The sequence below is a fragment of the Odocoileus virginianus genome, chromosome 3 (assembly GCF_023699985.2).
Source record: "Odocoileus virginianus isolate 20LAN1187 ecotype Illinois chromosome 3, Ovbor_1.2, whole genome shotgun sequence".
Classification (NCBI taxonomy): domain Eukaryota; kingdom Metazoa; phylum Chordata; class Mammalia; order Artiodactyla; family Cervidae; genus Odocoileus; species Odocoileus virginianus.
Window position 1 is genome coordinate 2,485,551 of NC_069676.1, and position 21,199 is coordinate 2,506,749.

The following is a 21,199-nucleotide window of genomic DNA, read 5'->3' on the forward strand; positions in this document are numbered from 1 at the left end:
TGTCCCAGGCAGCACCTATCCTTGCTAGACTCTTGCCCAGCTGGAGCTGCCCACAACTGATGCAGCCCGTTCCCAGTGGCCTCCCAGAGCAGGGGTGATGCAATGTGTGATTCTGCCTGTCCACAGTGTGCTGTTGACTTTGAGAGGCTGGGACAAGTTCTGCCTCTTTCCCAGCCTCAGTTTTCCTGTTTGCAACATGACCAGCTGCTATCCTGTCATCCTGAGACCTGGGACACCTTTCCTCGTGGCCATCTCCTGGGGACCCTGATGTGGGAGGTGAGGAGAGTTCCACGGGAGGCATCCACACAGGGACCCCCGGCATCACTGCAGGGACAGCTGATACTGAGGCCACATGTTGTAGGGATGGCCCACTGCAGGTGTCCCGACCGCTCCCAAATCTCCTCCCAGATAAGGGGCATTCTCCTGAGGCATTCTGATCATTTGACTTAGACTGGCCTGCCTGAGGTTGGAGCTGGAGTTTGAAGGGTGGATCTGTTGGAAGCTAGGTCTAGAGCTAGGAAGATAGCTGAGCCCTTGGAACTGGTCAGGGCCCCTGCAGAGGCCTGCAGCCCTGGGGATGGATCTACTTGGCACCAGAGATCCCTCCTCCACATGCAACATACACAGGTTCTCCTCTGCCTTGCATGGGTCCCTAAGGTGCAGCTGGGTCCTGGGGGACAGTGATAGGAACCACAAAGATTATGGCTGTGAGGTGGTGAGGAGGCCTCAGCAGAGGCCAGGAGATGCCTGAGACTGAGGGATGGAGGCAAGGGTGAAGGAAGCTGAGAGTGAACTGCAAGTGGGACCAGAATGTATGATGTGAGGTCTCAGCTTTCCTTAAGACTCGGCCTGACTAACATGATGAGTGCCCTCTGGGCAAGTCATGTCCTGCCCAGGTCAGTTTCTCCATCCATAGATTAGAGGTCCCCCTTTAGCTCAGAGTGGGACCAATTTGTGAGGGTTGTAGGCTGAGGCACTCCAACTCCACCTTGGCACTGGAGAGCCACGGAAGGTTCTTGAGCAAAGGAGGTGGCTCGTTTCCTGTTCTGTAGCTCAGACCTGAAAATTCAAAGTGCACTCAGGGAAGAAGCACATGGGATCTATGGCGCTCCTTCCCAAATCCAGACATCAAACAACTTCCCCAGGGCCCCAGTCTTTGCCTTTCTGTAGGTTGCAGGCTGACAGACTGGGTGAGCCAGGTGAGGTAGAATGAATCCCTGCAACTTGTAGGCAGCAGAGGGAGCTAAGGAACCTAGGATAGCTATTAAGTCTGGCCGCAGGTTCTACACTGGCCGGCCTGCTTCTCTGCAGTCCAATTGTCAGGCAAGGGGCAGACATTGGAAAGTCTCCCTTCTCTCCCCAAACCTCTCCACTTCTCTCTTGAAATTCCACCATTCAACCTCTTGCATTAAGGCCTGGGTCTGCCCACATTCCTGTCTTTAGTTCTGGAGATGGCTGCCGGGGTTGGGAGAAGGTGTGTGGGTAGAAGGTCCTAGCATCTGCCACAGCAGGGACTTGGAGAAACTTGAAGGAAATGGAAGCCTGGGAGAAGCTCGGACACAGAGCCCCAGGGGAATCTGAGGGCCCTGATGAACCTTCAGATTCCCTTTGGAGGGTCCTCTCTGTCATAGAGACTCACTGGCTCCAAGAAGCCCTCATGGATTAATGACAATGCCTCAAGTATTGGCCAGCTCCAAACACACAAGTGCCTGGCTGGCAGGACTCTGGCCAGTGCTGGCCCTTTGCTGGTGGGTGAACCAGCTAGTTCCTTGCCTTGGGCCAGGCTGCAGGCATCAAGGTTACTGGGAGCAGGCCTGCCTTCTCCTTTAGAGTGGAGGGAAGGCCTTCCCAGAGCCGGGCCTCCATGGGCGGGAGAGCATGCCATCCCTGCCAGCCCAGTGCCTCCCTCCCAGCCTGCTGTGTTTGGGTGGACGAGTCCTGGTCCTTATACCATAAACACCAATTTGCAGGGCCCTGAGAGCCAAATGACTGTTTACTGTGTGCTCCAGAGACTCAAATAAAAAAGAGAGAGAGAGAGAGAGAGAGACGTGATTGAGGAGCCAGCCTGGATCTAAACATCAATTAGCACCTTCTGAGTAGCTCCTGTCCCAGCTGCCAGGCCAGGCACTGGCGGCTCCCAGGCTGGGGCCCTTCCAGGGCTTCCCCAGTGCCCTGGGTACCTGCCTGATCCTGGCATCTGTAGGGCGGACCTCTCAGAAGTACAGGATGCCTAAGGGGCCCAGATCGAGGATGTCAGAGCCACAGAAACTGCACCACGTGCTCACCTCCTCTTGGGAGCCGTCCCAGATGACCTGGAAGGTATGGAAGGGCCCATCACGCAGATCTCTGGGGCCAAGGTCATCTGCGGGGATGAGAAGTGTGCAAGTGGGCGTGCCCTCTGTCAGCTGCTCCTGACACCCCCGTTTTATGGGGGGACAGGGAGGGAGAAAATGGGGTAATCTTGCCTTCATGAACTCACACTGGGGAGAGAGGCTTTATCCAGTAGGTCTCAGTTTACCTGCCAGTGCCTATGAATAGAAGGACTGGAAGAACTCCCACCCAGGTGGGATGGCAGAGATGCGGTCCTGTTCCTCTAAGGCTCGGGCATCACCTTGGGAGGTTGTCTGCTGTCCAGACTGAAGCTGGAGTTGAAACTGGAGTGCAGTGTGGGTGCATGAGGTGCCCTGTTCCTGCTCAGGCCAGGAGGCCGGGGGGCTACTGGAGAGGAAGCTGCTGACTGCTCGGATGCCTTGTCCTTGGGAGTCCCAACCAGAGAGTTTCATGAAGGGACACAGGGTTCCTATAGGCAGATGAGTTGCAGGCAAGAGGACCACGCAGCTTGGGGAGGGACCATGCAGTTTGGAGTGGGGCTAGGCCTCTTGAGCGGAGAGCTGAGGGACTGGGGCTGCCCTAGGCCATCAGGCCAGACCCCAGGATGGGCTGTGTCATGTCCCCAGACCAGACCCTCAGGAAAGGGGCAGAGGCATGGCAGCAGGATCTTGAGGCCCATCCAGTCCAAGCTCTACTGTAGAGGTGAAGACCATCACTGTGTAGGACTAGGGAACCTGGCTGGGGGTCCTCAGTGCTCTGTAACAGGCTTGGTGACCCAGAGCCCTGCACCTGTTGCTCTGAGGGTCCCAGCCCTGGAGATTCTGGGCCAGCATAGGGGTGGGGGGATGGGATGGTTCAGAGCATCCTTGAAGTGTGGAAACAGGTCCTAAGGACCCAGAAAGTGGGAGTATGAGGGAAGAGGGGGGAGGGGAGAGGAGGGCCTGTGGGGGTCCTAGGAGGAGGGGGCTCACCACACCCCCTCCAGGACTTCAAAGCTGAAGCCCTGGGGGTGTGAGATTTGCAGGGAGCTGGGCCAAGGAGGGGCCCTGGTGGGGTGAGGCCCCACTACCTCCGGGCCTTTAATATGGTTATTCCTCTCCTGTCTCAACTACCTGTGAACAGGCCCACCAGGCCCATTTCCTCCTTCTTCAGGGCTGTCGGGAGGGGCTGTAAACTCCCTGGAGAGGTGGCTTCTAAGGCCCAGGCAGGCTGGCCGCCCTGTGTTCTGCCCTCCTTGTGAGCTGGGGGTAAAGGGTGGGGGTGGGGAGGCTGGACCAGAGTTCATGGGAACATGCTGATGTTGGCAGGTGAGAGGGGCCAGTTGGGCTCCAGATGGAACATCCCACATTAGCAAAAGGCAGGGGCAGAAAGACCCAGGGGAGCCCCATCATCCCACTTCCTCTTCCTCTGGAGGGAAACTAAGGTGGGGCTTGCTCCTGGCTGGCAGAGAGTTGAGGGTTTCACCTCCTCACTCACACAGGCTCTTGCTAGCTCCCCTCGACCATTTACTGGAGCCTGTCCTGTGGACCTACGGGCCTCTTCTGGTGGGGTTCTGCCTCTCTCTGCCCTTGAGTCATAGACATGGGGAGTGGGGGCCTAGTGCCTCACCTGGTGGAGGGCTGGGACCCAGCAGGCAGAACCTATCTCTACATCAACGCCCAGGTAGCTTCCATCTTCCTTCTGGGTGTCTGGCCTCTGCTCTCTTAGGAAGCCTGGCTGTGTCCTTGCTTCCTCTCTTGGCGTCTCACCCTTGTGACCCTGTGGCTATGCCTCCACTCCCTGACTAGCCCGTCTCTCCTACCCTTTCATCTGTGGAGCCCCTAGCACCTAGTTTTCAGCAGGTGCCAATTAGGGCAACTCCTGCCCAGACCCTAACTAATAAGAGGTGCTGCACCGTTTGTACTGTCTGTGCACTGTGGATGTGGCCCATAGGTAGCTCGAGTGGGGCACCTGTCACCCCCCGCCCCAGGACCTGACCCTTGTGTGGAGTCTCTGATCTGGCTCTATTGACTGGTGGGCTATGTGGGCCTGGGGTCTTTCTGCTGGTGACTCAGGCCTGCAGATGAGATTGGCCACCTGTGCTCCAGGCCTGGACACTGCCCTGTGAGCTTAATCAGTGTCTCCCTCTTTATAGAGTCTGCCTGTAGTCCATCTGACTCCAGCTGACCCCTTGAGGCCCCAGGAGGGTGTCCCTGGTGGTCAGCTACAGCGCTGGGGCAGTGGTGACCTGGCCTGGAATGGGCCTGGTGAAGGAGGCAGTGAGCCCCGGGCCAACAAGGGTGAGTGGCCTGGGTGGGGCTTGGGTGTGCCAGCCTGGGAAGGTGATAATGATTTGGAGTGTGAAAGCAGAGGATTTGGGAGTCCAGAGCCCTGTGTCTCTCTGAGTCCCTTTTAAAAATATATATTATATCTACTTATATTTATTTTTGACTGTGCTGGGTCTTTGTTGCTGCACAAGGGCTTTCTCTAGTTACAGCAAGTGGGGGCTATTCGAGTTGCAGTGCCCAGGCTTCTCTTGTTGCAGAGCACAGGCTCTAGGGTGCGCAGGCTTTGGTAGTTGTGGCGCACAGGCTTAGCTGCCCTCTGGCATGTGGAATCTTCCTGGACCAGGGATTGAATCTGCCCCTTGCATTGGAGGCAGATTCTTAACCACTGGATGACTGTGGGGAAGTCCCTGCCTCTAGTCCCTTAGCCTTGCTGGACCTCTTCCGGCTCTGACTTTAGTGGCTTGGAGCCTGCAGCAAAGACCAGTGTGGCCATTAGTGTGATGGGGGGTGGTATTCTCCAGGTCCTCTCTGGAGTGATGAGGCCATGACCTCCTATCACCATGTTTCCTCTTTCCTCCCTTCCTCCCTTGAAGGGTTCCTACTCCCTCCACCAGGCAGCTCCCAAACCCTCTCTCCCAGTGCAGGGCTCTGTGTGGAGTGGATACTCTTGCCCATGCTGGGTCTGCACAGCCCTGGCCAGGACCCTGGCCAGCCAGCTCTGGCTGTCTGTTGGCAGAGGGTCACCCTTCATTCCTTTGCTCTCAAGGATACCATGTGGCCCTGATGTCTAGCCATGGAGCCAGCTGAACTGGGCTTCCCTCCCTCTGCTCTCAGCAGGCACAAGCCTCCTGATTATGAAGCTCCCATCTGCCCCCAGCCCCCTCCTTTCCGCATACGGCTCCTGCAGGGTGGCTGTGCTGAGCCTGACCTCTGAGAGGGTGGGAACTAGGCCTCCTCGCCTCAGCTCCAGCATCAGCTCTCCCCATGTCCCACCTGCCCCAGCATGCCCCTCCACCCCTGCTTCCCCTTTCTCCCTCCTTGTGGGTCTGCTCGGATATCAGGGCAGGGCTCAGAGGCAGTGGTAATAGTAGGGAGGAGAGCATGGAGGGACAGAGAGAGAAGCAAGGACCCTGCTCTTGGCTTGAAGAGGTGAAGATGTGGTTTGAGAAAGCCATCCCTTCATCTCCTGGCTCCTGTAGCCTCAGTTTTCAGAGGGCTATCCAGCTTCGCATATCCTGAATACCCTGGATTGAGGGTGGATGTAGGCAATAGCCATGGAGGCACAGCGTGACACTTCTGCCAAGAGTATGCTTTGCTTGCCCTTGAGTCTCTCCCTGTTTGCCTTGGAAAGATCCCCACCCCAAGATTCTGAGCACGATTCCAGGATCTGGCCAACCATACATATAGAGAGTGCTGACCCCTGCCAGTCCTCAGATACCTGAGCTATGCCCTGTGGTGGAGAGGAGGCCAGGGTCCAGGGTCAGCTCAGGCCTGAGGATGGACGGAGGCAGGAAGGAGCCCCTGAGAGTTCTTGGCTTCATACATTAGCTCTCTGCCAGCAATGGATGTCCCTCATGATCTCCCAACTGGATTCCTGCTGCATGAGCTGTGACTTCTAATGTGGCCTTTGCAGGAGGCAGAAGGAGGCGAGGCCCAGTGAGAAGTTCCTGCCTGATTTCCAGGCTTCTGGCTGGTGAGCCTCCGATTGAGGGAACATGTCTTGCCTCCATGTCAGACCAGGCTCCCAGAGTGCCCCATGACAGGCTGAGAAGGGGACCCCACACACAGTTCGTGTCCCCAAGCCCAGGAAGCATGGCCACATAGCTAGTCTTGGCCACATAGCTCAGATGTCAACTGAGTGAGCATGCTGTGGATGTTTGGGGAAGTGGCTTCCAGCTGACTTGGTGGATGTCCTACTGCACCCCTGACTGGTGTGGGGTCTGCCCCCTGGGGCGGCCGTGGGGCCCTGCTTGCTGCCTCACACATCCTCTGCAACAGGCAGGCCTCCTTCCCCGCCGTCTGCACTTTTCACAGGCCTGTCTCCCCCTCGACTTTGAGACCACTGGCTGTTTCCTTCCTTCTTTGGAGTGGCCATCCTTCTTCCTTCCTCTGGAATTCTGGCCCTGGAGGCCACTACAGAGCCCCCAGGAGTCTCTGAGCTAAACATGCCCACCACCACCTCCCATCGTGGCCCCTCCCAGAGGGTCAAGGCCAATCCAGGTCCCATGTCTTGCTGACCCACCACCAAAAATCCAGCACAATCCACAGGCTTGTTTGGTTGTTTCTTCTTCTTCTTTGTTTTGTTTTTTGTTTGTTTGTTTTTACTTTCCCCATTGTTTGAAACTCACAAGCTATGACTAAAAGTTTCTTTCATAGAAAGAAAAGGAAAACAACAACAACACATCTGTTTGTCTAGCTCCTGTGTATGGTGGATATAGCAGCATCAGAAATAAAATTAAAACCCACAAATGCAAAATTGAAGGCAAAGGAAGGTCGTATTCCTAGTGGGGTGTGCAGGTCCCTCCATTGTCTTTCCCCCTGCCTGGACAGGAGGCCTTCGGGGCCAGGCGCCAGGCAACATTTCACAGTACCAGAGGCGGAGGAGGAAGAGTCTTGGCAAGGCCTCACATGGTGGGCAGCTCCTATGGGCATTAGTTGAGGGGTCCATCGGCCTTGCTCATTCCCAGACAGGATGGATGAATCAGATGTGATGAGGGCCGAGCCAAGTAGCCAACCGGAGACTCCGCAATGACCAGTGACAGGTAGGTCTGGTGTACCAAAGACATAGCAGCAGGACCTGGGGTCAGTCCTGGCCACAAGGGGCTGGGGCAGAGACCACTCCTCTGGGCTCTTTGGGTCCTCTCTCTGTAGCACCAGTGTTGTATCACCCCCCGACTCCAAATCTCCCAAACAACCCAAGGTAAGCCTCTAAGCTAGGTTATAGAGCTGAGTAGGACCTGGGCAGCAGCGCAGCCCAGTGACTCTGGGCAGCCTTAGAGTCTAGGTCCCCTTCTTGCCTTTCCCTTACAAAGGACTGTGAACGAGGGAGCTGGAGAGAGGTGCTGATGCCAAGAGGCCGGCAACAGCAAGACTGGGACAGGAGGCTTTGCTCCTCTCCTGTGGATGAGATCGGGTGCACGTGGGAATGTGAAGACAGGGAGGTGGGCGAACCAGGCTAGGACGCTGTCAGCGGCAAAGTCGAGGGCACGGCTGACCAGGCTGCGTGGTGCCTTGCTGGGGCCTGGGTGACAGCAGAACACTGGGCAGAGGGCCCAGGTGTCTGATGCCCAGCACAAAGCAGCCAGGACAGAGTCATGCCACACGTTTCAGGCCCTTCCTCGGCCTTCTGCCACTGGGCCCTATCTCCTTGACCCAAACCCCAGCCATTCTTGCGGTTCTGCAGGGCCTGGTTGAGAGCGTTGGCAGGTATCTTTGCGGAGGAATCCTTGGAGGATATACCTCGGACCTCAGTGGGAGGGGTAGGAGGACAAGATGTTCCCCACAGTCTCTCCACAGCTCATTCTGCCAGGAGATTCTGCTTTACACAGACGAGGTCGGGAGGATGAAACCATGCGGTCTTCGGGGGCCAGTAATAGCAGGCTAAATCCCCGTCTCTGGAGCCCCAACTCCAGAGAGGAGGACCCAGGAGAGGTCTGGGTTTCACTCCAGGACGGGGAAGAACTCTGCCACTCAGGAGCCCTGTCCTACTCGGACCCCGCCCCGCTCCAGGAGCTCTACCTCAGAGCCCCGCCCCGCCCCGCCCACGGAGGAGCGCTACCCCAGAGCCCCGCCTCCAGCCCCGCCCACGGAGGAGCTCTACCTCAGAGCCCCGCCCCTGCCCCGCCCACGGAGGAGCTCTACCTCAGAGCCCCGCCTCCAGCCCCGCCCCGCCCACGGAGGAGCTCTATCTCAGAGCCCCGCCCCGCCCCGCCCCGCCCACGGAGGAGCTCTACCTCAGAGCCCCGCCTCCAGCCCCGCCCACGGGGCCCCGCCCCCGCCAGGTGGAGCTCTAACCCGCGGGGCCGGTGGCGGCGCCCTCTACTTGCAGGTGTGCACGTCGTAGACGCGCGCGCACTCCTGGCAGCTCACGTAGCAGCACCAGTGGAAGACGCAGTGACACTTCTCCCTCCGCTGCTCGGTGCGCGCGTTGTGGCCGCGGCCGCAGCACAGCAGGTCGCAGCCGTCTATGCCGTGCGAGCTCACGTTGCAGGTGCGGTCCCGCGTGCCGAAAGATCCCGTCTCAGGGTTGGGCTCACAGAAGTTAGGTGAGGCCTCGTAGTAGACCAGGTCGCGCTCTGTGGGCACCTTGAAATAAGTGTAGCGTGGCCGCAGGGTCTCCACCCAGCCGCGCGACTCGCGGTGCTTCTCCACCACCATCTCTGAGGCGCTGTCATACTTATCCTTGAGGAAGTCACCAATGGCGCGGAAGTCAGGCTGCGACCACCAGCAGGTCTTCACTTCACAGCTGCCCGAGAGCCCATGGCACTTGCACTTCAGGTGCATGTGACTGGCGATGGCCTACAGAAGTGGGCAAGCGGTGGAGTCAGGGCAGGCCCTCAACCTCCCTACCCCCCCGGAGGATGGCTGTGCTCCTTGCCTTAGTCTTCCTTCCACTCATCTGTCAAACAATCCCCCAACCTGCTCCATAAAGCTCTGGGACTCCCAGGCGGAGCAGATACCCTCTCCCAATGCCACCCTTGATGTGGTTCCCCTGGCAGACCCAAGATCCCTGGAGGGCAGGGTCTGGGAAGCCCCCTCCTGTGCTGAGTCTACTTCTAGGCCATCTATGTTCAGTGAAGGAAAGATGGGGCTGTAACATGTGACATGTAAGTGCAGGGGTGGGAAAGGGAAATGGTTCCTTCTAACTGAGGAAATCCAAGGCTTTGGTCTAGAGGAGATGCACATGGGCTGAGTGGCAAGCCTCAGGTCAGCTCAGGCTGACCTGAGCATGAATAATGCAAGTGGCTTGAGCACAGTATCTTCAGGGCCCAGGAAACTGGGTTTATTGCATTGTAGGGAAGTGCTGAGAATTACATTTGGAGAAGGCAACGGCAACCCACTCCAGTACGCTTGCCTGGAAAATCCCATGGACAGAGGAGCCTGGTAGGCTGCAGTCCATGGGGAAGCTAAGAGTCGGACTCGACTGAGCGACTTCTCTTTCACTTTTCACTTTCATGCATTGGAGAAGGAAATGGCAATCCACTCCAGTGTTCTTGCCTGGAGAATCCCAGGGATGGGGGAGCCTGGTGGGCTGCCGTCTATGGGGTCACACAGAGTCGGATATGACTGAAGCGACTTAGCAGCAGCAGCAGCAGCAGCTGAGAATTACATTATGTTTCTCCTGTGGGCATCCCAGCAGCAGGTTCTCTTCCCTTCTCTCTTTGGGGGAAGGAGTGGGGCTGGGGGTGAAAGGTCCTGTGATGTACTCAGAAATAGCCACCTGTGAGGTCGTGAGATGTGGCTGGTGGTCCAAACCGAGAAATGCTGTTAAGGGCACACTACATTGCTGGGTCACACTAAATCCCCAGATTTCATAAGAGGATGTAAAATATCTCATTCAAAATTTTAATATTGATTGCATTACTGTCATGGTAACATGTTGGTTATATTGGGCTCAATAAAATTTATTATTTAAAACAATTTTCACCTCTTTCCTTTTAAAATGTGGCTACTAGAAATTGATACATACTGTGTGGTTTTCACTACACTTCTATTGAACAGCACTGGTCTAAGACTTCAGGTGGGCTCCGTGTCCAGATGCTTCCTCCACCCTGTTCGCCTCTCCCTGCTTTTTTCTTCAACCCTTCATTCTCATCCTGGCACTTTTTTAGGGGCATCTGTAAATTATGTTCCCTCACCAAAATCCAGTTCTGTCTAATCTCCATTTTCTTCGCTTTCATGACCAAGCTTTTCCAAAGAGGAGCTGACACTTTCCATCTCTGCCTCCTAAGTCTTTTGTTTTAGTTTTACTTTTGATCAAAGTTATATATGCATATACTTTAAAGAGTCCAAGAGTTCCTAAGACCTGTTAAGAAAAACAGGAGTTCTGCTCCCACACTCTCATTAACAGCATTTTCCTGACCTGCTAGGGGCAGCACCTTTCACCTCTGCACCTCTAATAAGATGCTTGTCTTGACCCAGGTTTGATCCTTAGGTCAAGAAGATCCCCTGGTGAAGGGAATGGCTACCTACTCCAGTATCTTTGCCATGGACAGAGGAACCTGGTGGGCTACAGTCCATGGGATTGCAAACAGCTGGACACAACTGAGCGACTAACACTTTCACTTGTTACTTCTTGATTTTTCAGTGTTTGGCCTTGTCTTATGGACCTAACACCATGGAGGTCCCATGGGGGGACCTTATGCCACAACTCTGATGCACAGTTTTTCCAAGCCCCCTCCCTACTCTAAAAACTATAGCATAGTCCCAGTTAGATCAAAACTTAGTGCTGACAGTGTTGAAAGACGCTCAGCCGTGTCTGATTCTTTGTGACCCCATGGACTATACAGTCCATGGAACTCTCCAGGCCAGAATATTGCAGTGGGTAGCCTTTCCCTTCTCCAGGGGATCTTCCCAACCCAGGGATCAAACACAGGTCTCCGGCATTGCAAGTGGATTCTTTACCAGCTGAGCCACCAAGGAACCTCAAGAATACTGGAGTGGGTAGCCTATCCCTTCTCCAGCGGTCTTCCCCACCCAGGAATCAAACCGGGGTCACCTGCATTGCAGGCAGATTCTTTACCAGCTGAGCTACCAGGGAAGCTGACAGTGTTGGGGCTGTGTTAAATGTCATACTTAGTTGAGCCACATGATGTGATTGCTTTTCTTCTACAAAATGTTTTGTTGTTGCTGTTTTTAATGTACTTACAGATTCAGTCTCATATACTCTCTAGTCATGTAAATATTCTCTTGAAGACTTTCAAACACACCAGATGTTCCATGGATTTCATTTTCTTGGAGACATCTTTTTCAAAGCCCCTCTGGTAAATTTTGTGAAATGTGCATGTCTGCAAACAAATCTTTTCTACGTGAAAAGTTGAAAAGATGATTTAGCTTGGTATAAAAGTCTTGGCTTAAAATATTTCCCCCTTTCAGGATTCTGAAAGTATTGCTCTTTTTTATCCTAGCTTTCACCGTTGTTCTTAGAAACACTGATGATATTTTGATTCCCGATCCTTTGCGTGAAATCAAATCTTTTTCAGGGAAGTTTGGAAGGCTTCTCTGTGTCATAGGCCATGAATTTCACAATAAGTTTTCTTTTAAATTATTTATTTATTTATTTATTTTACTTTTGGCTGTGCTGGGTCTTCATTGCTGTGAGTGGGGGCTACTCTTCATTGACGTGTGTGGACTTTTTCATTGTGGTGGCTTCTCCTGTTGCGGCTCACGGGCTCTAGAGCACAGGCTTAGCTGTTGTGGCACATGGGCCTAGTTGTGCTGCATGTGGAATCTTACCAGACCAGGGATTGAACCCATGTCCCTTGCACTGGCAGGCAGAGTCAACTACTGCGCCACCAAGAAAGCCCTCACAATGAGTCTGGACATGGATCTTCCCCCTTTCTTGTGCTGATCACTTACAAGGCCTGTTTGGTCTGAACTTCTGGTCATCAGCTCTGGGAAACTTCTTTACCAAATTTCCTCACCTTCATGTTCATCGCTGTCTTTCTTGGACAGATCTATATTTTCTATTCTTTCCTATTTTCCAGGTCTTTCTTCCTCTACTCTGTGGGAAGGCTGTCTCAACTGTCTTCCAACCTTTCTGCTGAGATTTTTGCTGTTCTATTTTAATTTCTAAGAGCCTCCTTTCCCCCCTGAATATTCTTTTAAGTTAACAGATTATTCCAGTTTTATGGATTCAAGGTATTAACTCTCTGGGGGTAGTGATGGTTTTTTGAAGTTTTTATCTCTCTTTATAATGTCTCTTTCCCATAAGTTTGGTTTTTGTTTATTTATTTTGGTCTTTATCTTTGTGGCTGTAGGAAGGCATCATGTTCAGTGATCCCTAACTACCTGCTATATTTAAAAGTGGGGCACCAAAAACTTATTGGAACCTCCTGTACACAGAAGAGACTCATGTACTTGGACCCTCACTGTAGAGTGATCTGGCCACATTGCTTTTAGGGGAAACCCCACATCAATATCTTCAAGTCTCTTCTCTTGGATTAGTCTGATTTTCAGGGGAGAGTCTTCCATTCTCCCACCTAGAGCATACAAGATTCGGTGTGACACTAGAAGATTAAGAAGAGAAATGTGTATATAGACAAGACTCCTTTCACTTGGGCAGCCTCACCCTCAGCAGTCCAGACATCTTCTGCTTTGCCCTCATTAGGGAATAAGCCTCCAGGCTTCTTCATGGTGATGGAGGGGCGTTGTCTGGATGCAAGAGGTTGGACAGAAGAGCTGGTAGGTTTAAAGTGCTTTTAAAATAGATTTCAACCAATCTTTCTGTTTCCAAGCTCTGTATCTATCTCTACTTCTCAAGATATTGGATACTAGAAATTCCTGGGTTGATTGCTTTAAAGCCAATCTAGTTTAAGAGTTTCTACTGGCTTAAGATTCAGCTTTCTTGACTGTACTGAGATGATGCTTTTTGCTTTCAAAGTTTTATTGCCTTTGCTCCCTTTTCTGTTTTCCATGTTCTCTATAGTTTATTTATGTATCTTAAAATTAATTCATTGTCATTTTAGTGATGTTCTAGGAGACTGCAGACAAAAATCCTTCATATTTAGTTTGTCATTTTTTTTTAACTGGAAGCTCCCATTCAATTTCCAGGTCTACAATTTCTTTGTGATTCTTTCCCAAATCTATTGTATTACATTTTAGCTTTGTGAACACAAGTAAGCATATTTTTTTTCTCACGATCTGTGTCTAATAATTTCAGTATTTGACTCTTATTTCTGTTTTTGTTGTTGTTCTTGTTTTGCTTTGTTTTGTTTGGCTGGTTATCACTCATTATGTCACCAGCTCATTTAATAGGTTATATTTGATCATGTGTTGAACACTGTGTTTGGAAAATTGTTTGTGGAAAAAAACATCAGCCTATCATAAGGTTATCATTCTCCGAAAAGGATTTGTCTTCTTTTTCCAGGTGCGTGGGGATACCAGCAATTTGGGATCACCTTAATCCGGTTTTGAGATTTTGCTAGCCCGCACATGTGCATAAGGGCTTGTCTACTTCTGGTTTTCGTTTACTCCTCAGGATCCCGCCTAAACTGAGGAATTATTTCCCAGACACAGAACCTTTGATGGTCCCTTTTAGCTCGGTGAGGCTGCTGAAAGTGCAGCTCAGCATATATACTTTTTTCTCAGACCAGCAAATGACCCCTGGATAAAAGCTGCCCCCAGCCACCAGGCTTGGAGTCTATAGTTGCCTTCTGAACTTTGGACTGCTAATTCCTTACTATATGTTAGCTATTTGACACTTAACAATTATTTTTTTGGAAGTGTAGTATACATGCAACAGTTTATATGTCATAAGCATGAAATATGACCAAATTTCACAAATTACCAGCCTCAGAACACCAGCTCCTTGGAAACTCCCATCATGCCCTCTTCCAGTTGTTATCTTCTTTCCTGCCAGGGCATGTATTCCAACAGCATTTCCTTGATGACTAGTGATATCGATCACCCTTTCACATATTCACACATATTGGTCATTTCTAGATTTTCTTTTGTGAAGTGGCTTTCCATTTTTTAGCAACCTTTCTAATGGGTTATCAGTCTTTTTCGTATTACTTTGTAGATTTTTTTAATACTATAACTTTAATATACAGATTGAGTATATATTGTGGATCTCTCCTCCTGTATGGATTGCCTTTTCAGTTTCATGGTGGTGCAGTTTTACAAATTTTAATACACTCTGCATTATAACATTTTTCTTTCATTATGAGTGCTGTTTTGGCCTGTTTAGGAAACTTTGCCTACTCCAAGGTCACAAAGATATTTTCTTCTAAACATTTTTTGTTTACTCTTTCCTATTTGGAAATGGGAAATTGATTTTTTAAAATATGGTGTGAAGTAGGGCTCAAGATTAATTCTTTACCATATTGATATCCAGTTGACTGAGCATACTTTATTGAAAAGACCATTTCCCCCTTTGCACTGCACTGTCTTCTTCCCTGTGATAAGTCAGGTAACTGTATCAGGGTATAAAGGGTGATTTTTACATTTCATCCTACATTTGTACTTTTGTACTCTTTAGTCAGAAGATTAATGTGAGTCACCAAGTTCCCTGTTGTCTGTTGTTGGAAATTAAATGTTCACTCTTCAGCCCTCTGCAATGCCCCAGTTTCACTGGCCAAGGTCAGAGCCAACTTTACTGGACATTTTTCAGCCCCTACACACATCACTTCCTATCAGCAGTTCCCCACTGACCCTCTAATCAAGTTCTTTTCAAAAAGGCTCACAAAGCTTTTTACAGCTTGGTCTCTGGCAGCCTCTCCATTCCTCGCATCTTTCTTTCTCTGTTCTCCATGTTCTGTCTGAACTAACTCCTGTGCATTCTTTCACTGTGGGTTATTCAGAGGCTCTCCCGGCTCCCCCTCATCTCACTTCAGTTCAGTTCAGTCGCTCAATCGTGTCCGACTCTTTGCGACCCCATGGACTGCAGCGCGCCGGGCTTCCCTGTCTGCCCATGACTCTGCTTGTTTCCACTCACCACCTCTGTCGGTAGAACTCTTTTTTGAGACTCCAGTCTGGGTCTGACCTCTCCATATGCCCAGATCATCTTGCGTGTGTGTGTGTGTGTGTGTGTGCATTTGTTCATTGGAGAACTTACCACCCTGCGGTGGAGCAGCCTGTCTGTCTCCCTACTGGAATGTGCAGGAGCAGGCCTTTCTCCCGACCCTCCTTCCTTGGGACCCCGACGTCACAGGCAGACCCGCCATCCTGTGAGAATGCCCTAGACCTCGTGGAGCAACGGGACAGCCCCGTGTTTCAGACACTCCCGGGCAGGAGGCGATCAGACCCCTAGTTTGGCCATCAGATACATCCCCCCCACGGCCCACCACCCTGCCTCCAGCGGGCCATACCCCTCAGGGGGCCAGGGCACACAGCCTATTCAGAAAGCTGTTTCCCGGAGCCCCGCAGGAGTGGGGTCTCAGGGATTTCTGCTTCGCCGCCAGGACTGAAGGGGGCCACAGACGTACCTGGCGCCCAGCCTCATTGTTGTGGCGGTTCATCGCGGAGCGAGCGTCTGGGCGGTTCTCCCGCGCATCTGCGAACTCCCGAGACACCATCCCGCCGAACTCGATGTCCTCGCTGCAGCCGCCCCACTTCCAGCCCTCACCGGGCGAGCCCTGATGGCGGCCGCTGCAGCCGCAGATGGCAGCGGAGCCCTCGGCGCAAGAGCGCGTCACCGCGAAGGCTACGCCGGCAGAGGCGATGGCGTGCACGAAGGCGGACTCCCGAGTAGCTGCGAAAAGAGATGACTTGCTTGGCAGGACCCGGCATGGCTGGGTGGGGCTGGCCGTGGGGGGCGTGGCTGCCTCTTCCCGGGCTGGGCCCTGGGCACCCACAGTGGGAGTGGGTAACCGCTGCACAGTGATGGGGAGGCAGGGCTGCGGTGGGACAGGAGCGCGCGTCCCCGAGTAAGGCCCCAAGGAGGGGAGAGAGCTTCCCCAAAGAAAGTAGACGGAGAGCTAAGGAGCCAAGGCAAGATGCTGGACATCACTTATCCTGGAGAACCGCAGGGACGGTTGAAACCAGAAAGTCAGATCATAACCAGTGCTGGTGAGGATGTAGAGAAATCAGAATGCTGTAGACTGCTGACTGGAAGGAACTGGTGCTTCCCGTTTGGAAAGCGATCTGGCAGCTTCTTGAAAACATATACCTACCTACCCTATGACCTGGTCATTCACCTCCAAGGTATTAACCCTGGAGAAAACCTGTGTTCATGTAAAGACCAGGAAGCAAATGTCACTGCAACTTTATTTGTAATAGTCCTAAACTGAGTTCTAAAATGTCTATCAACAGGTGAATGGATGAAAAATAGTGGCACAAGGTAAATAAGTCGTGGGTTACAGATGTCAACTAGAATTAATATTGTATATTTGGAAGTTGTTAAGAACATAGATCTTAAAGTTCTCATCATAAGAAAAAGTCTTGTAACCACGTGGGGTAATGGATGTTAACTAAACTTATTGTGGTGATTACATCACAGTGTGTACAAACACTGAATCATTTTGTTGCAGTTTTAGTAGTAGTAGTGTTAGTCACTCAGTCCTCTCTGACTCTTTGCAACCCCATGGACTGCAGCCCGCCAGGCTCCTCTGTCTATGGGATTTTCCAGACAAGAATACTGGGGTGGGTAGCCATTCCCTTCTCCAGGGGATCTTCCCGACTCGGGGACTGAATCAGGGTCTCCTGCATTGCAGGGGGATTCTTTATCATCTGAGCCATGAGGGAAGCCCATCACTATTTTGTACACCTACAGTCTGAGTCCCCAGGGAATCCCGAAACTAATATAATGTTATATGTCAATTATATTTCAATTAAAACCTGTGGCATATTTATGAAGTGGAATTCTACTTGACATACCAGGAAAGACAGGATGGATGAATCTCAAAATAATTATGTGGATTGATTAAAAGGGAGACAAGAAGGCAGATACTCCTTCTAGTGTTCTAACCCATGGTGGAGCCCGCCTGCCCAGATGTCCTTGTTGGAAGCTGCTAGCAGCCCTGCCCAGGGTGTGGCTCCTGGTTCACATGCTGCCCACATGTGCCTCTTTTACTGCCTGCACACCCTTCCCTTCTTCCACCTTAGACACTGGGGACTGAGAGGCCCAGCGGAAGGGCCACCTCTTCTGGAACCGTCTGAAGGGCAGTGCCTCCATGTGCACTTTGCCCTATGCTGGCCCCTCGTGTTTGGGTCTGGAACTGAATGCCCTCCAGGAGCTGGCAGACTGCCTCTGACCTGATATTGGAGCTGCTGGGCCCCTGAATGCTGCCTTCTCCTTCTACACATGGAGGAACTGAATCAGGGGATGTGGCATTTGTTTTTAGAAGGCCAGTTGGGGGTGGCTGAAGCCTAGGAAGAAAAAGCCAGTGGGGTTGAACTGGATCAGACAGGCATGTGAGGGAGTCAGCAGAGGCCTGCCTTGGAGAGGCCAGCTGCAGGGGGTTGCTGGGTGTGGGAGGCCTCGCCTCAGCCAGGCAGACAGAACCCTAGAGGAGCTGGTCTCAAAGGACAGGCAGGAAGTCGGCAGAGGAAAAACAGGAGGCAGGGGTATTTTGCCTGGGGGCTCACAAAGTCAGCTCTCCAGGTGGGGAGGGGCTGGGCTGGCAGGACCAGAGGGAAATGCAGGGCATGTGGGGGACAGCCTGGACTTTGTAGAGGCTGGGTCCTCAGCCAGGCTTCCCCAGACGGTGTGAATGAATGCATCAATGCATCATGTCTCCTGAGTGCGTACAAACATTTCCTCAACGCGCCAAGCCACGATCTGCTCCAGGTGGAGGACCAGGTCCTGGGGGTACCCTGGGTCCTGTATGAACTGATAGAACTCACTCACTCCTCAAATCACCATTCCACACGTGTGTGGAGCACCTGCTGTTTGCCAAACCCTGCTGGAGAAACATCAGGAAGCAAGATAACCTTGTGGAGCTTACCCGCTGATTAGCCAGAAGTTTAAAATCCCAGGTGAAAAAATTGCTATGGACTGAGGAGTGAGCTGGAGAGATATAAGAACAGGACCAACCAGGGCCTTCTGCGTCTGGCAAGGGGTATGTGCCCCACTTTCTCCTTGAGCTCTTCTTGGGCAGAGGCCCCACCGCAGGCCTGGACTGTGCAAGGGTTCGAAATAGCTACAGGAGAGTCATCCCAGGGGGCTGCTATCTCCTCACCCACATCAATGCTCAGGAGGCTTTTTTCCTGGGAGGGGGGTGGAGAGGGGGCTCCACCCTGGGGAGCAAGCAGAGGTTTGGAGTTGTGCCCCACACTTCCTCCAACTGCATGGTCTTACCTGCTCCCAGGTTTGCAGCCAAGGATGTGTGTCCCAAAACTCAGGCAGCAGAGTCAGGGAAGTGGTAAGATAGGGTTCCAGTGAGCAGTGTGCACACACTCAGACTCAGCCACACAGGTTTGTACACATCCACACACACCTGCCACTGAGAAAAGCACATGTACTCTCCCTAGGCACCAGCCTCTTGATAGCTGCAAGGCTCCACCCTGCTTTTGGTGACTTTTTTTCTATGGATTTGTCAGCATTTCTGGAAGCTCCTCTGCAGGCGACAGCCAACCTATGTACTCCCCATGTTTTCCCCAGAGCAGGCCTGGACACCTGCTTCTTTCTGGAAACTCCCAGGTGGCAAGCACCCAGTCACAAACCCAGAAAGGGACTCCCCATTTCTCCCCCATCAGCCTCCCACTGACAGCTTGGCTGGGATCTACCCAAGTCTGAAGGCTGCTCTGGCCTCCTGAAATGGCCGTGGCCCATCTTGCCTCTCCTGGTTCTCGACTATGAGTCCAGACCTCAGAATCTCCCACTTGCACCAGAAGAGGATCCTAGTTGGGACAACTGCCTCTAGCTTCCAGCTCCCTAGCCCCCATCCACACAGAGACACTCTCACCTCTCATACCCACATATGCATGCACACACAGACATACACATATATGCACACACTCACACAAGTATGCACATCCCCCTGTACATACTGTAGGAGGAATGCTTTGTCCAGAGCCCATCTGGCCCTGCCAAGCCCCTTCTCCAGTCCTTGCCACTGTGTCCTTGCTTGACTCACACACAGGCTGACTCTGCTCCACCTGCTGCCCTCTCAGCCCTGATCACACTCCCTGGCCGCCAGCCACACTCAGCCCTCGTCCTTCCCCTGGGTTCTTTCCAGCTGCTTCTCTGCTGCTGTGCATCTGCTGTGGCCCCATCCCTGCTCTTTGGGGATCCGAGGATGCAGTCTGGGCTCAGTCCACGCCTGGCCCTGGGGCCCTAGGGCTCCCCAAGGACCATCTCACACCCATTCTGCCCGAAAGCTCCCTGAGGTGGGGGCTGTGTCGAGTTCACCTTTTGTTTCTAATCTGAAGCCCCAGGCCCACCCCCAGATGGTTATTGGTGAGCAAGGGCCTGGTCAGAGGAGAGGGCAGAGGCCCTGGGCTGGGGCAGGGAATTCCAGGAGAGTCTGAGCACACCTGGACAGGCCCACCCCCAGGGACCTGGCTCTCTGCCTCTCCCTACTCAGCTTGTCCTGGAAGAAATTCAGGACGGCTCCCCTCACTGTCCCTTTTCCCAGACATCAGCCGGGCAGCTGCCTCTCAAGACACGAACCCCTGTCCTGTTTCCCTTTTATAGTACACCTGATTAGTTTCAGGGCGGCCTGGAGCCACTTCCTGCTGACTCCAGGCACACACAACTGGGACACAGACCCCCTTCCTTCCTGTTCCTCCACTCCGCAGAGCCCGCACCCTCATTTTGTCTTCTCAAGGACTCAGGTTGTCCCTCACCTCCAACTCTTTGGAGGCTGGGCTAACCTGACTCTCGCCCCTCCAGAGTCCTGGTCTGGTGTCTGCCCTCCTGCACATGCAGTGACCCTGGGTTCGGGGCTGTGAGCTGGAGGTCTGGGGGGTCCTCACCACCCCTCCCAGGGAAGGGTCGAGCCAGTATGTCCTGGGCATCCCTGGAACCCACGCACAGCCTGATGCCTCCCCTACCGCGTGCTCTCTGGTGGAACTTCTCAAAGCTCAGCGTCTCCGAGTCCTGAATATGCTCCCCCAGGTCCCTCTGAGCCTGTCCCCAGAGGCCCAGGGCGAGCCCCTGTAGGAGGATCCTGCCTTCTGTCTCTGCCTCTGCTCTGCACCCCCTCCTAGCCCCTATTCACCTCCTCTCTCCAGCTACTGAGATAAGGGGAGAGAAAGCGGGCCTGGGGCTTTGCCCTGCCTTGAACAGGGCTTGGAGATCTCTGCTTATCAAGCTCAGGCAAACAGTCCAGGGCTTCCAGACAACTTGAGGGGAAGGGTGGGCGGGGATGGGAGGGGTGTTCCCCCTTGAACTTAGAGGAGAAAACTCATTCCTGCACTGCTCTGTCACCAACTAGCTGTGTGGGCCTGCACACTTCTCTCTCCTCTGGGCACCTCCGTTTCCTTCTCTGTCAAGTGAGGAGAGGGGCTCCTCACAAATAAAGATCTGAGGACCAAGGACACCTTGGAGCTGGCCTTCAAATTGCTCATGAGGAAAAGATGCCTTACGAAGACCATAAGCCAAAAGAAAAAAGTAAGATGGTTCTTTCTGCCAAAGAAAATCCTTTTAAAATTGAAGACACAGGTCTTTAAGCAGTTACCAGAGAAGCTGATCAATCACAAAGGGAAAAGCTGAAACTTCGCACTGGACACTATGACAGGTCCCTCTCACCAGAGAAATCTCAGTTGCTGTCACCAGCAACGAGACAGAAAATGGATGGATGCCATGTGCCTCCTAAGATGATGTCCCAAGGAAATTCCACCCTCTTTGAGGCATTTTAAAGATCTAATTATCAGGAAACATCAGACACCCCCAAAGGCCTAACCAAATTCCTCCTGGTTTCAAGGGCATGAAGGGTAACGGCTGGGCTGAGGAACCCATGGACGTGGAATGGGGTCCTGGACAGATTAGGGACATC

At 52.7% G+C, this 21,199-nt stretch overlaps 1 protein-coding gene across 1 annotated transcript in view; it reads right to left on the reverse strand.

Moving 5' to 3' along the window:
* Positions 1-8,545: 8,545 nt before the first annotated feature.
* The window catches only part of WNT3A (Wnt family member 3A), a 66,825-nt gene continuing 54,171 nt past the window's right edge, over positions 8,546-21,199 (reverse strand). Inside the window, exons 3-4 of the mRNA XM_020899425.2 lie at positions 15,746-16,011; positions 8,546-9,116 (exon numbers count right to left, since the gene is read on the reverse strand). Of these exons, the coding sequence (XP_020755084.1) occupies positions 8,637-9,116; positions 15,746-16,011 (746 nt within the window). The 3' untranslated portion in view covers positions 8,546-8,636. The remainder of the gene's footprint in view (positions 9,117-15,745; positions 16,012-21,199) is intronic.